The following is a 14,265-nucleotide window of genomic DNA, read 5'->3' as shown; positions in this document are numbered from 1 at the left end:
GTGGAACTGAATAATTAACTGTAAATTGTGTTCTGTAGGGATAACATAGACCCACAAAATTTGAGATTCATCATCAAACAAATAAGCAGATCGACTCAAGTTCATCCTCTTCTTAAAAGTGCCTTAAAAGAGGTCAATCATTTTCTCAAAACTTAGTATTAAAAAAAATACGACTGATGCACGCGAATATAAAGATCCTCAAAGGGAAGCAAACCCATACAGATTGTGTTTATAAAACGTGAAGGAGCATCATAACAAACTGTCAAATTGTGAGAATATTCATAAAGTCTTTCTTATTCTTTTCAATCCTCAGAAGGGGAATACAAATACTACTCTCCAGGAAAAACACTTCTCAGAAATGGTCAGCTACACGGAGACGATAGACACTTCATGAGAAATTCATTCTTCTTCCTCCGCCTCCTCCAGCCATTTCACAAAGGGCTCCAGCGACTTCACAAAGTTTTGCCTGCCATATTGTTAAAGACAGTAAACCCCATTAGGAAAAATAGGGTGAACAGTGTACTTAACATCCACAAGACTCGAAATATCTAACATCCGAGCAAGTCGAAACAAATGCTTACCTGCCCTTGAGGTTTGTTCCTTTCTGGAACCAGTGAAGAATGGTATCTTCTGCCAGAACATCTTGGTCATACAGAGACCTCACAATCTCAGGGAACAGCTTCATCAGTTTAGCATCCTCGTAGCACTGGACTTGGACTTTGTACATGAGTTCCAATTCAAGCTTTCCAGTGGTGCAGAAAGTATTCAGCAGTTCTGCCCATTTTTTCACCTACACAAAAAGGAAAAAGAAGAAGAGAACCAATGATTATGTACAACTAACAAAAAATTTGACAACTGAGAGACATCTTAACAGTTTTAACCGATAGACAACAGAAGCATCCAAAAATGATGTAATTACTAATTAGACAGCACCAGATGAAACATTAGATAAGCCAGACAATTCTGTTCCAAGACTTGAAATATAGGCAACTTCCATTACTTGGATAGCGATTGTGAAGCAAAGAATAAACAATTTGATGTAGCCAAGTTTCTAGATGATCAAACACCCTCCTACCCAACAACTCTACAAAAGAACCCATAAAGAATAATTGATCAGCCCTACCACCATGTGATGTCTATGACAAAATGAATCAACTATGTGTCAATGACAACAAAATTGGGTTCAGTGTATATGATCAAGCTTTATATCATGAACAGTTGAGACTAAGTAGAGGAAAACTAAAAACAAAAAGATTTAAGTTGCTTTCCAAGACACATGAGGGAGTGTCTGGACGTTACATGGTTGAAATTTGAAGACAAATAGCATTTTGAAGTTATGTTCTAAACGAACATATTTGGAGGTTGACTGTTGTGTTTGGACATGAAAATACAATTGAAGATTTGTGAGATAAAAACTTCAACAAAAACTTGAAAGCTTCTAAAGACTTTTTCAAACTTCAGCTTCCATATTTCAAGCTTTGAAGTTGAAATGATGGGCCAATTAGACACACTTCTTTGAAATAATCTCCAAATTTTATTTCAAAATTTTGAAACAAAATCTATAGACAAACAGGAAATATGTTATTCATGCAATAAAGTACTAAATCTGTATTTTACTACAAACACACAAATTGCTAAACAGAAACGCGTATAAACATGCTAGATGTTACATGCCAGAATGATAGGTATCCAAATAACAGAAGAAAAAAACCATTTACTTGGAAAAACTAGTAAATCCAGCAAGCCATGAAATTGAACATGTGAACAAAAATAAGCTAAAACCAAGACACTGTTGCTGCAAGGTGTCATACTGTCATGTTACTATTGCCCATTCAAAATCAATATTTCCAGTTCACTTGTGAAGCTGACAGCAAGACTAAATTGCCAAAAGTCAATGCCTAAACATATTTCTATATGTAGAATATAAGTAATTAATCAGGTAGAGGATATAAGCTATTTCTGATCTTAAAGTCGCCTCTCGTGTTATGCCCACTGACACTTCTAATGAATCTTTCCAGTACACATGATATGAACAATTAATTAGACACCAAATTCCACAAAGAGAAAAATAATCTCACCTTAATGTATAAAAGTTGGAGTAACACCTTACAAATATTATCTTATCTGCACAAGCATATGGAATAAAGCAAAAATAGATAAAACAGAAGGGCAAGAGAAACACGTGAACAACCTTTTTGCAATACAAAAAATGTTTTTTTCCACAAGTACATTCTTGAAGCAAGTTTTATCTCATTGTTTTGAAATCCACTAGCACACGAACTGTGGTCAGCTTACATTGACATACAACAAAAGTTCGTAACTAAAACAGGGAAAAATGGATAAAGTCGCTAAATTCTTCAAGCAGCATTCAGTCATAGAAAGATATGCACGCATTTTGAGTATTGTTATTTAGGAAGTAGCCAAAAGAAATTCCTCATTCGTGGAACTACAATCAGAATATTTTATCAGGTTACAATTAGTTGGTTCCACTCGCAAGTTTTTTAAAAAATTCTGAAGTAGATAACAATTTGCAGTTTCAGAAAATAGAACTACTCACAAAGCTTTGTAGCTGACTTAAGTATTTATTACCTGGCGAAGAGCAGAATTAGCATTTTGCTGTTGGTTCTTTCCTGACCATTGTATGGCATCCATCAAGACATCCCACAAAATCCGTACAACCTCTATATCTGGTAATTTGGCATCTTTGACATGTTGCTTCACAGTTTCTATGACTTCAGAGATAGCAACTTCTTCTGCTAGCTGAGTTGTTAATGTAGATTTCATTTCCTTGAGCCTCACCTCAAATATCTTCTTATCATTATATTCCACCAAAGGTAAAAGGCCAGCTTTGCTGAAATAAGCAAGTCCATACACCATTAGACAAAACTCAAAAGCTACAGTAAGATGGCTTGAATAAAGTGAACATTTTTTCTACCTTCAATGCCTACTTACCAAACAACCAAAAAAAAAGTCAAGAGCAAATGATTGTACGATATATTACTTGTTCAATTTGCATACGAAAGAGACCTAACCGTAGGCCCTATTAGCCTAAGACAGCAGAAAAATAGCTTGCAGTAAAACTTGAAACTCTATACAAATAAAAAAATATCAATCATGAGATCCCCCATTTTGCCTTGTTCCCCATTTTAGGGAAAAGAAATTAACCTAAAGCAATTTCTTGAACTTTCTTATCATGATTATATCTTGAATGATGAAGCTCTAAATAACAAATGACATAATTATTTACACAAATCATCAACAGGGATTTATTGAGTAGGAGACAGACAGTTGCAAACGCCACATTCAGTACCCTTTTTGATCTAAGGTGGTGGAGGGTGTGAATGAAAGAGTTCAGCCACTTCAGTATCTTCCACCACACATCCCTACACAGCTCTATTATTCATGTATGTTCTAAATTAGAAATCTACTCACGTGAAATGCTCAGAGACAGCTTCAGGCGTCCTCTTAGTAGAGGGGAAGAACTCGAGAAGATCATCCTCCATCTTACCCCGCTTAAGGATTGAGATCAAATCATCAATACTGTTGTCAATCAGATATTCCTTAAAAAAGTCTGTGATGAAAGAGAGAACTAGCCCTTTGGCGACAAGGTTATCTTTGAGTAATGGCTGGAGAACAGTCTCTGGGGGAAGGCCTGACAGCTTCTGGGAAAAAGCAAGGGCTGTAAAGATTGAGAGCTTAATCCTTTCATTTTCCTCAAAGAGCTCCAATGACTGCAACATTTTTCGCATGACATTTTCAAGGTTCTTTATAAGAAACGGCCTCCTTCTTAATATCTTCTGCACATAGATGACAGATGGCAAAATGGCTTCACGTTTAGGTTCACACTCAATCACAGAGTAAGGGTGGCGCTCCCCTTCATCAAGTTTGACTGTTCCAGGTTGTGTACGGCCTCCAATGAAGACAACCTATCACAACACCACATGTTAAGATAAAATGCCAAAGAGAAGCATCAATGACACAACAAATAGAGTAGTATTGACATTGAAACATCCATGCAACAATAAACATTTTAAACAACATATCTTCTTGACAAGCACATGTAAGATGCTTAGCAGCAAATTGGAACAGCTCAATTCATTATATGATCTACTTAGGTCAAAACAAGGAGAGGTATCAGCATAAAACAACCCATAACACAACATGCACCGCCATACTCTATACTAGTATAAAGATTTTAAAGGGAAGTGGTCTTTAACACGAGAAAATAATACCTCAAGAAATAAACAAAGAGAAAAAGGTCAGACTCCATAGGACCAACAAAAAGATGCTTTTCACCACCTACAATTCAATCCTATGTATATGCACCTTGAGGGCAATAGTGATAAAATTCCTGTATGTGACACAATCTTCTAAGTTTATTATATACTATTTACCTCGAAAAAGGTATCACCGTATCTTGAGAAGTTGAGGTCTGAAGACTCAAGGTTCTTAGCAACAAGTTCCTGTGCATTATAAAAAATTTAGTTAAGCTTTTGTCCCAAGTATTACCAGCATCAAGCAATTAATTGAGATTGATCACCAAATCATAATGGCATTAACATAATAGGACGGACAAAGAAAGAAGAATAAAGCTGGCATCAAAATTAAATATCCAAATTACCAAATCACCAGCATTATCCAGGTAAATCTGGACCACTGCATCCGCAAATGCTGCAGGGTCCAGAGGTGCTGCAATATTCCGTTTGCGGGTCTTAATCCGCGTGCCACTGTAATCATAGGACAAAATCAACAAAAATTACAGGCATGCAATGAATAGCGAACAGCAATAATAACAGTAAGATCTAGGTGCTCGTGAAAAGGAAAAAGAAGCCTTACCCGAGAGTGGGTTTCTCCTTTGAGCTGTCATTCCAAAGCCAAAAACAAAAGTTTAATAAAGGAAGAAGGACAAGAAGCATAACATTGCAATCTAACAGACTATGCAGCAGAAACAGCATAGCTACAAGCTCCACAAAAGCCACTGCTAACAGTGCAAAAAATAACACAACGAAAGAAACTCGGAGAAAAGTTCGCATTTATTTGGCTTGCAACATATAAACAAGAATGATCAAGGAAAACCAACAGTAGACAAGTACTACAGTGGATTAATGTACATCAATAAAAAATTACTAGAACGTATTGAAGTCATCAAACGAGCATGGATGCATTCCTATACATAATCAACCTAAACAGCACTCAGCAGAGATACTAGTCCAGTGGACATAGACTATGCACTTCCGGTGCTGTATATTCTTTAATGAATGTACAAAATACCTATCAACTATTTGACATCAAGTCTCACAATAAGAGAGGGATCGCACACTATCCCCATCTCACTTTTCTTGTCTTTTTAAAATTGAAGAGTAAACTGACTACAGAGGCTTAATACATTGAACATTTTTATTGCATACACATATTTAGAGATGGAGGGGGAATACACTTTCCAGCTCAACTTTTTTTCCGATAATGAATTCACAATAAATTATAGCTGCATTTAAACAAATACTGTAACTTTTTCACTTAATAATTTCATTCTGCTCAATTTTTTTGTTCTACATACAACAAACATGCATAACTATTACCTTGCGACTTCCTATTAACAGCTGGTTGAATTTACCCGTTCATATCTTCTCATACAAACTTACATAAGGACTTAATTATTATTCGCCTGATATCACAGCACTCTCCAATCAAAAACACCACACACACTCAAACAATTATAATGCTACAACAGTATTTACCTCTGTATAATACATATAAAACAAAAGAAAAATGCTCATTTCAACATGAAATAAAATAATATCTTAGTTATAGTTGTTCTCCTTCAAATTAACACCTCAAATTACAACAATAAAAACTGATAATTTTCCTCATAGAACAGATCTTCCGAATACTACAAGGAAGAAAAAAAACCCTAACTAACAAAAACATAGATCGATTCCTGAGAAAACTTACAACTATACACTCAAATACGTACAATCATTCATACTGAAAACCGATACGGTATTATCAGATCCAAATCCCTAAGTAATTACATATCAAACAGAAAAAATCGAAAAAAAATCGGAAAAAATCAGAAAAACAAGGAGAAATACATAGAGATTGAATCGTTTTACCTCATAAACCAAGATGGTAGAAGAATCGAGATCGATGCAGAGACTTCTGCGGATTTAGGGATGAGAGAAAAATGGTAGAGAAGGAAGAAAAGAGGCAAATGGAGTACTCGTGAATGTTGTGATAAAGATATTTATATAGTACTACTATATACTAGTAACTTTTATATGACCCGAAAAAATTCGGGTTCGAATATTACTTTGCAATATATAGTTGGTATTGTTCCGCAACTAACCTAAAGTACATCATTGTATTATATACCATCGAAAAATTTGCAAAATTTATTATTTAAGTAATCACGCCACCAATAAAAAAAATGTGGTAATCAAATTCTAAATATCCTTCATAAAAAGTATGGCTAAATACATCTCGAGCTTCAAAAAATTTAAATAAAATAATTAATTTTTAATTTTCATTATCAAATATCTACATAATTTTACTAATTTTTCTACATCGTATAAAATGTGAATTATATTGTATATAACATACATATATGCTAAAAAATTTATTAAATAAAATCTATAAATAGTTGGGCGTAATATTTTTAAAATGATTCATTTTACATAATTTTTCTAACTATTTGAACCTACTATATAAATATTTCAAGTTTTGTGTATTGTTGCAAGTCAATTTACTTGATGATGCGAAAAAACATATAACCTAACAACACGTAAATTTTAAATTATGAGAATGAAAAAATCATTTTCTATCTATAACCTTATTATCTTTGGGTAACTTTGATTTTCTCGTTGTGACTAAGATATGACCAGATTAAAAAATATTTTTTATAGGTTCAATCAGTTTCTTAATAGATCTATAGTGAAGGATGATTCTTGTTATTTTTTTGGATAGTACAAGAATATTTTTTTTGTTCACTTAGATAATATAAGGATGTACATTAGATTAGAGTCATAGTTGAGTGATGATTTTAGGCAAAAAAGAAGAAAAACTCTAGTGTGTTTGGGTCTCGTCGCAAGGCTCGTTTTTAGTTGTAAGTTTGCGTTTTTTTAAATATAGCGTCTATATTTAACTAAGTATATTTTTCTTGCCTTACTTTTTGGCGGGCTCTACTGTTATAAGATCTTATCGCGTATGTTATTATCATAAGGTTATGTTATCAGTATCTTGAGTTACAAATTTATGTTGTCCTTAAAATACCTTTAGGCTTTACTCAAGTGTATTCGTAATATTATAATTTCAATCACTCAATCATTCTTATGAATCTTTGACATGTTATTATGTTTAACTAATTACGATGGAATAGAGCCATTTAAAATGTCGTCTTGTCTATAAAAGATGACACGTGGCTTTAGAATTTCTTGTGGAGGCCCATTTGATTTGACAATACTTGGCCCATATAATTGGAGCTTTGATGTTAATGTTTAAGTTCAATAATGTGCATTCTCATGAGCCCACTTCTTAATTGACAAAAACTCATGACAATACAAAATAACAATCCTAATTTTGTGGATCAAGAATTTAAAGTTTATGAATTTTTATGACGAGATGTTAAGTAGATATATAACAATAGTTGAGTTTACAATCAAGTATGCAATTAGATATATATTGATTTTTTATATTGTATACAATTTTTAAGATTTTAAGCTCAAATTATAATTAAATTCACAATCCGTAAATTGTAATATAGTTTTTTCTTTAATAATATATCTCTTCGAGTTTTTTAATTTGAAAAAATTAACAGAAAAAGTTTGCTAACTATTAACCAAAAGAATGTCAACCAAACACATTAGCTAGTAAAAACAAGAATTTGATGTTAAGTTTATGTATAACATCAACTGGAAATTAAAGAATAACACAAATTACGAACATAATTATACGATGGGAGACTTACATAAATATACTGTAATAAAAAAAATATTTATCATTTATAGTAACAATATTTTTTTTCACTTGATCAGTATTAATTCATTCATAATACAAGTTTAATACATATTACAAAGAACAATTTATTATTCAAATATAATACATTTTTTAATGACATATGATATATTTATCACACATTTTAATACATTTATAATACAATGTGATTTTTACCAAACGAACATAATATATTCTATAAAAAAATTATAATTCATATACATTACATACATAATTCACTTTTAATTCATATTGCAGATTTAACATAATATTATTATAAATGGTAATAAATAAAAAATATCGCTTAAATCAGTAATTATTTATTAAAATATACCAATTTATGTAATATTGTCACAACAATGTAATTGGTTAAAATGCTAAAATTTAAAGAAGGGATTTACACTGTGTTGGGCTGGAAAGCCCATCTTAGTTTGGAAGAGCCCAAGCTGTTGGCCCAACTGTTATAATCTTAATATCTTAGGAACAAGATATCAAGATATTATAAGACGTCGTATTTATAAATTGTATATCTGCGTGTTCCTTTTTACAAAAAAATAATTGTTCGTAATCACAAACCTTTAAATATACGTAATGTTATAAAGACTCACTAGTCAATAATAGTAGTATTAAGTTATCCTTTAATATAATTATTTCACATGGTACAAATAATTTTTCTCAGGTCGAGCATTCGTCTTATGAACTTTTAGGTCAAGTTTTACAACTTAAAAAGAAGGGGTCATAATTCAAAATCCTAAATCATGTTTTTTGATAAATTTGGCATGACCCCGAATCACATGAATAAATGTTAATTGAAAAACGCGAGGTTAAACTCATTGTACGTATCAATATATTAAGTATCTTAAATTAAAAAAATAAATCAAGTTAATAAATATATCAATTTATTAATCATAATTAGATGATCAAAAAACATCTCATGAATTTATTGATTAAATATATTTTTAGCTTTGATTACTAAAAAATATGTCTATTACTCCCACTACTATAATGATTTTTTAACTAGAAAAAATTAGGCAACTAGCCATTTTTGACTAAAAAAAATTCATCTGACATAATTAAATTAAAAAAATGTTGAATCTTGGACCATAGTGGTTGACACACTCTGAAATAATTATTTTCTTAATTGTAGATTATTTTTTTTGTGTCATATTAAGAAAAATAATATAAATATATCTATGTGGAACCCACACTTTTTTGGTACAAATGTCATATGTTGACTCGTTGAAATATATATTTTTTTATCAACTAAACTATTATAATCGCAAATTAAAGTACGAGATGTGCAATGATAATTGTGAGTTATGACGGCAAAATCGCTTAATTACTTATAGTATCATATTACATATTCGATAAATATTACATAACAAGATGATCATCATAATATTTTTGGTATTTACTTAAATTAATAAATAGATCATTAAATAAGAATGTTTCTTCCAACATAAATGGACCTTTTAAAATCTATTAATAATATCATTTTCCCCACAATTGTATTTTATCTTAAAGCCATCCATCTTAATAACTCAATGTATATCACGTGTTATTTTAGTAATATCAATAAATTTTAAATGTCGAATTATTAAAACATAAAGGACATGATATTAAAATAATGGTCCAAAAGGGAAAACTAATATTTTATATTTAATATAAACAATAAAAGAAGTGTAGATGTGACAGAAAAGAGAATCAAAATAGATGGCTTTAACAAACTTCACATATCACTAACTAGTCCAATATATTAAATCTCACTTATAATATAAAAAATTACAACATTATATGACCTAAATATATATATATATATATATATATATATATATTACTTTCAAAGTTAAATGAGAACATTAGGCAAAAGTATGAATAAGAGATTGAATTTCTTTACTTTAATCATAAATTTTAAATTTAATTATTATTATTATAATATTATATTTGACATATTACATAGTCAAATGAAACACAATATAGATAAAATAATTATTTTTAATTATAAGTTTTGATTTCAAATATTTATATTTTACATGACACTAAATTAAGTGTAAATTAAGAATATAAGATAATGATCGTAAAATTATAATAACAAAATCACACAATCACTTATAATACCACTCCACATACAGTTTCATTTTTACCTCTCGTTTATTTTCCTCACAACTAACATGTTATTTGATCGTATTACTAAATTTCAAATAACAAATTATATAAATAAAACAAAAAAGGGCACATTTGGTAATGATCCAAAAAAAGGAAAAATTATCAATGAAAGAAAAAAAAGGAAAAGAAATAAATAAGTGACAAATTAGGTAAAAACATAAATAAAATAGATAAATTTTCTCTGTCTAATCATAAATTTTAAATTTCAATTCTAAAATTTTATTTGACGTAAATTTAATATACTATAAAACAAAATCACTCACCATACTACTTACCATATATACCACTCCACATACGTTCTTCCAACTCATTATTTTCGAATATCAGATCATTATAAAAAATATAAAAGGAAAAAGTTTAATAATAATAAAGATGGATTAATATCATTTAAAAAAAATCAAAAAAGGAAAAAAATTTAATAATAATAAAGAAATAGAAAAGGTGACAAAAATGAGAATCAATTTTTCAAATTTGTCCTCATAGCCCCTCTATAATTTTCTTTCACCTATAAATAGTCCTCTTCCTTCTTCTTCACTTCAAATCTCACTATTTTTTCCTTGTTTACAGAGCTGTATTTTTCTGCAAAAATGGTTGATGTTATTGCTGATGCAAACATGGATGCTGTACAGCGCCGTCTCATGTTTGACGATGAGTTTGTTCGCTATCTCTCATTTCAATTTTTTACTATTTTTTTTCGTATTTTTAATTTGTTATTGTATACAAATCTCACTTTATTGATGTAGATCTATGATTTAAAGTTTATGAATTCGCATAGTAATCTCAGGTTAGTAATCGTGGTGTTTAGGTATCAGGTAACTCTGTTCACCAAAGCTGAGATAGATTTGAAAGGAATTAGCTAGTGTAAATGCCTTGAGATTTGAATCAGAACCGCGTTTGATGATTGGTAGGGTTTGAGTAATGATGAACCTATCACCTGTTCATTGATTTCGATTTGTTTCTCTGGTTATGACTTTGCACGGAGTTTTAAGAAATTAGAGAAGAATTTTGAATTGTTTGGTCTTAAACTGAAAAAGATATGTAGAATGTATTGATCGTGAAGTGTTAAACATTTTATGTGGAGAATTGGAATTAAAGAGTTGTTAACAAAGGAAGTAGACGTTGTTTTTGTTTGACGGACTAAAAAGGAAAGTGAGATTAAAACGGAGGGAGTATAGTTTTTGTGCCCTAGTATTCTTATTTTTGCATATGATTTATTGATCGTTAGGTCAAATCTTTGAAACTTTGTAGATATAAGATTTATTAGTTAATGCAAGTATTAGAATGAGTTTGAGATTGAATAAAAACAGGACAGATACAGAGTGTTCATCTAGTTTGAAATTGATTCATTGATTTGTCATTGGATTGATGGTTGTTCTCCTTCTGTCCCAATTTATGTAGCACTGTTTGACTTTCTAATTATAGAAAGATACAATCTTTTTGGGATAGATTAAGAATAAAAGTGAGAAAATATGAATTTAAGGAGGGTTGTTTTTCTGCATGAAAATCAGTTCTGAATGTGTAGATTTTGCTTCTAATATTATAAAATGACCATGACTTTACTGGTGTGGTCTCTTGTGAGACCAAGCTTTATCAGTGTATGAGTAGTTGAAGATTTGTTTTCTGGTTGTCCTGGACAAATATTCTTAGAATTCCGACTTTTTAATCAATTCTCAATTCAAGATATTTTATGTACAGGATATTAAAAATTCGTTAAATTCATGTTAGTTGTTACAAGACGATATTTGGGGAACTTTCACTAAGAAAGCTGCCTCATTTCTCTTTTAACTTGGTTGTTGTTGTTTTCAGTGTTTGATCTGCATTTTTATAGTTTTGGCAACTTTATGACCTTTCTCCTGGTTTAAAGCTCTTTTCTTTAACACACTTGCAGATGTATTTTGGTGGATGTGAATGACAAGGTTGTTGGTCATGAGTCCAAGTACAATTGTAAGTTTAGATTTTTGTTCCGTCTTTGGAATTTCCCCGGTTTGTGTTATCTTCTTGTGTATTTCCCTAGGTAGCTGTATCTTATTTTGACGTTGAAGGTCTGTGTAATTTAATGTTATTGCTATCTCACAATTAAGGGAGTTTATCGGTGGATAATCTAGAATTCACAAATTTTGTAATTTTAACTTTATATGTTAGATCACTTTATAGGCTGCATTTATTCTGTGAAAGTTTGAGTAAACCAAACTTATCTCTAAGAGCAGTCGATCATGTCTATATGATCATTTGTTCATGTCTCCTATTTTTGCTCAATTACCTGCTATTGATGTGCAGGTCATTTGATGGAAAAGATCGAATCTGAGAATTTGCTGCACAGAGCTTTCAGTGTGTTTCTTTTCAACTCAAAGTATGAACTTCTTCTTCAGGTATGTCGCAGAGATAGATCGCCTGTGCTGAATGATTATGTAGTGTACTATTGTGTCAGTTCTTGGCATCATAAGATATCGTCTCAATACTAGAATCTTGATATTTAGACAAGGTATAAAATAAGTAGTCAAATGAGCTGTAGTTGAGACACATCTTTGTTGCTTTTGAAGATTAAAAAACTTGATGTGTTATCTTGTGTTGTGTGTGTAGCAACGATCTGCAACAAAGGTAACCTTTCCTTTGGTGTGGACAAACACATGCTGCAGCCATCCTCTCTACCGAGAGTCTGAGCTTATCGAGGAGAATGCTCTTGGTATATTTTCTGTTTAAGCTGAAAGTCTTTAACTTTTACCGTCCTGACTTCTCTTATTCGAATTCTATTTATTCTGTTTTGTACTTTCAAATATTAGGTGTAAGAAACGCTGCACAGAGGAAGCTGCTTGATGAACTCGGTATCCCTGCTGAAGATGTCCCGGTTGACCAGTTCACACCATTGGGTCGTATGCTTTACAAGGCTCCATCTGATGGAAAGTGGGGAGAACATGAACGTATGAAACATCTTCTGTATTTTAATTTTGCTGTGCTTATTTAACCTATTTGTCAACCTTTTAGTAAGCCAAAAGGGCTTATTTAAGAAAGTTGGTCTGCTTTGGGCAAAAATACTTTTCAAACTACGTAAATTTCGGAAGCTTGGCCAAATAGGTTATCTGACTATTTATTGATTATTATCTCTAATTATAATGTCGTAGTTACTAAATTAACTGCATATATCATAAAAGCATGAATGTGTATTGAGCAGATAGGTATAACTCCGAGCTGATTCCTTCTTTGTTATTGCAGTTGATTACCTTCTGTTCATCGTTCGTGATGTCAACGTTCACCCGAACCCAGACGAAGTTGCTGACATCAAATATGTGAACCAAGAGCAACTAAAAGAGCTTTTGAGGAAAGCTGATGCTGGTGAAGAAGGTTTGAAGCTGTCTCCTTGGTTCAGACTCGTTGTTGACAACTTCTTGTTCAAATGGTGGGATCATGTTGAGAAGGGGACCATCCAAGAAGCTGCTGATATGAAAACCATTCACAAGTTGACTTAAAAGCTACGTTGCTCAATCTCTCCAAAAATATCGTGACAATGCATGCACCTGTCATCATTTTTGAAGAGTCTTGAGCAAACATAGCTTAAACGGAGTCAACTTTTTACATGGTTGAACAACTACATTTCTGTTCCTTTTTAGACAATAAATTTGGTAATATGTTCTGTTGTTGTTGTTGAATAGAACAGAGGTATTATTGAACTGATCAGAGCTTGTAACATAGACATGTTTCTGTTGAATTTTAATGAAGTAGCTTTGCTGCTTTGTACTTGGCAAATTATATGTTGTTATATGCTTTAGCCTTTTCATACCTCACTTGCGGAATTGCGTATGTCCATATGTTCAGAAGTTAAAAGTTACGAAAATAAGGACGTTAAGATAGAGTGATCTCGGTAGAGGATAAGATGTTAGAGGACAAGATAGGGAGGTGAGATTAAGGTAATTCAGACATGTAGAGAGGAAACATACGGATACCTTAGGGCGGAGGTGTGACAAATTAGCCTTGGTGAGTTTTAGGTGAGGTAGAAGCAGGTCGACAAAATATTGAGGAGATGCAATACATGACGTAACTTTAGCTTACCGATATAGTATGACCTTAACAAGAGGTTACAAAAAATACAAATTAGAATAGAAGGCTAGTAGATAG

General features: G+C 31.6%; 2 protein-coding genes across 2 annotated transcripts; one reads left to right on the top strand and one right to left on the bottom strand.

The window, feature by feature from the left end:
- Positions 1–189: 189 nt before the first annotated feature.
- Positions 190–6,339, bottom strand: LOC101260819 (uncharacterized). Its single transcript, XM_004239649.5, has 8 exons — positions 6,114–6,339; positions 4,837–4,860; positions 4,622–4,727; positions 4,395–4,463; positions 3,433–3,926; positions 2,590–2,851; positions 582–790; positions 190–466 (listed from the first exon to the last, which is right to left on the bottom strand). The coding sequence occupies exons 1-8, from the start codon at positions 6,116–6,118 to the stop codon at positions 400–402; spliced, it is 1,236 nt and encodes a 411-aa protein (XP_004239697.1). The 5' UTR covers positions 6,119–6,339; the 3' UTR covers positions 190–399.
- A 4,354-nt stretch (positions 6,340–10,693) lies between these two features.
- IDI2 (isopentenyl diphosphate isomerase 2) lies at positions 10,694–13,841 on the top strand. Its single transcript, NM_001247924.2, has 6 exons — positions 10,694–10,807; positions 12,044–12,099; positions 12,433–12,524; positions 12,736–12,838; positions 12,936–13,073; positions 13,366–13,841. The coding sequence occupies exons 1-6, from the start codon at positions 10,743–10,745 to the stop codon at positions 13,617–13,619; spliced, it is 708 nt and encodes a 235-aa protein (NP_001234853.1). The 5' UTR covers positions 10,694–10,742; the 3' UTR covers positions 13,620–13,841.
- The last annotated feature ends 424 nt before the right edge of the window (positions 13,842–14,265 follow it).

Source organism: Solanum lycopersicum, chromosome 5, assembly GCF_036512215.1.
Source record: "Solanum lycopersicum chromosome 5, SLM_r2.1".
NCBI lineage: Eukaryota > Viridiplantae > Streptophyta > Magnoliopsida > Solanales > Solanaceae > Solanum > Solanum lycopersicum.
The sequence above is the reverse complement of the archived record's forward strand: the minus strand, read 5'-3'. Positions and strand labels throughout refer to the sequence as shown.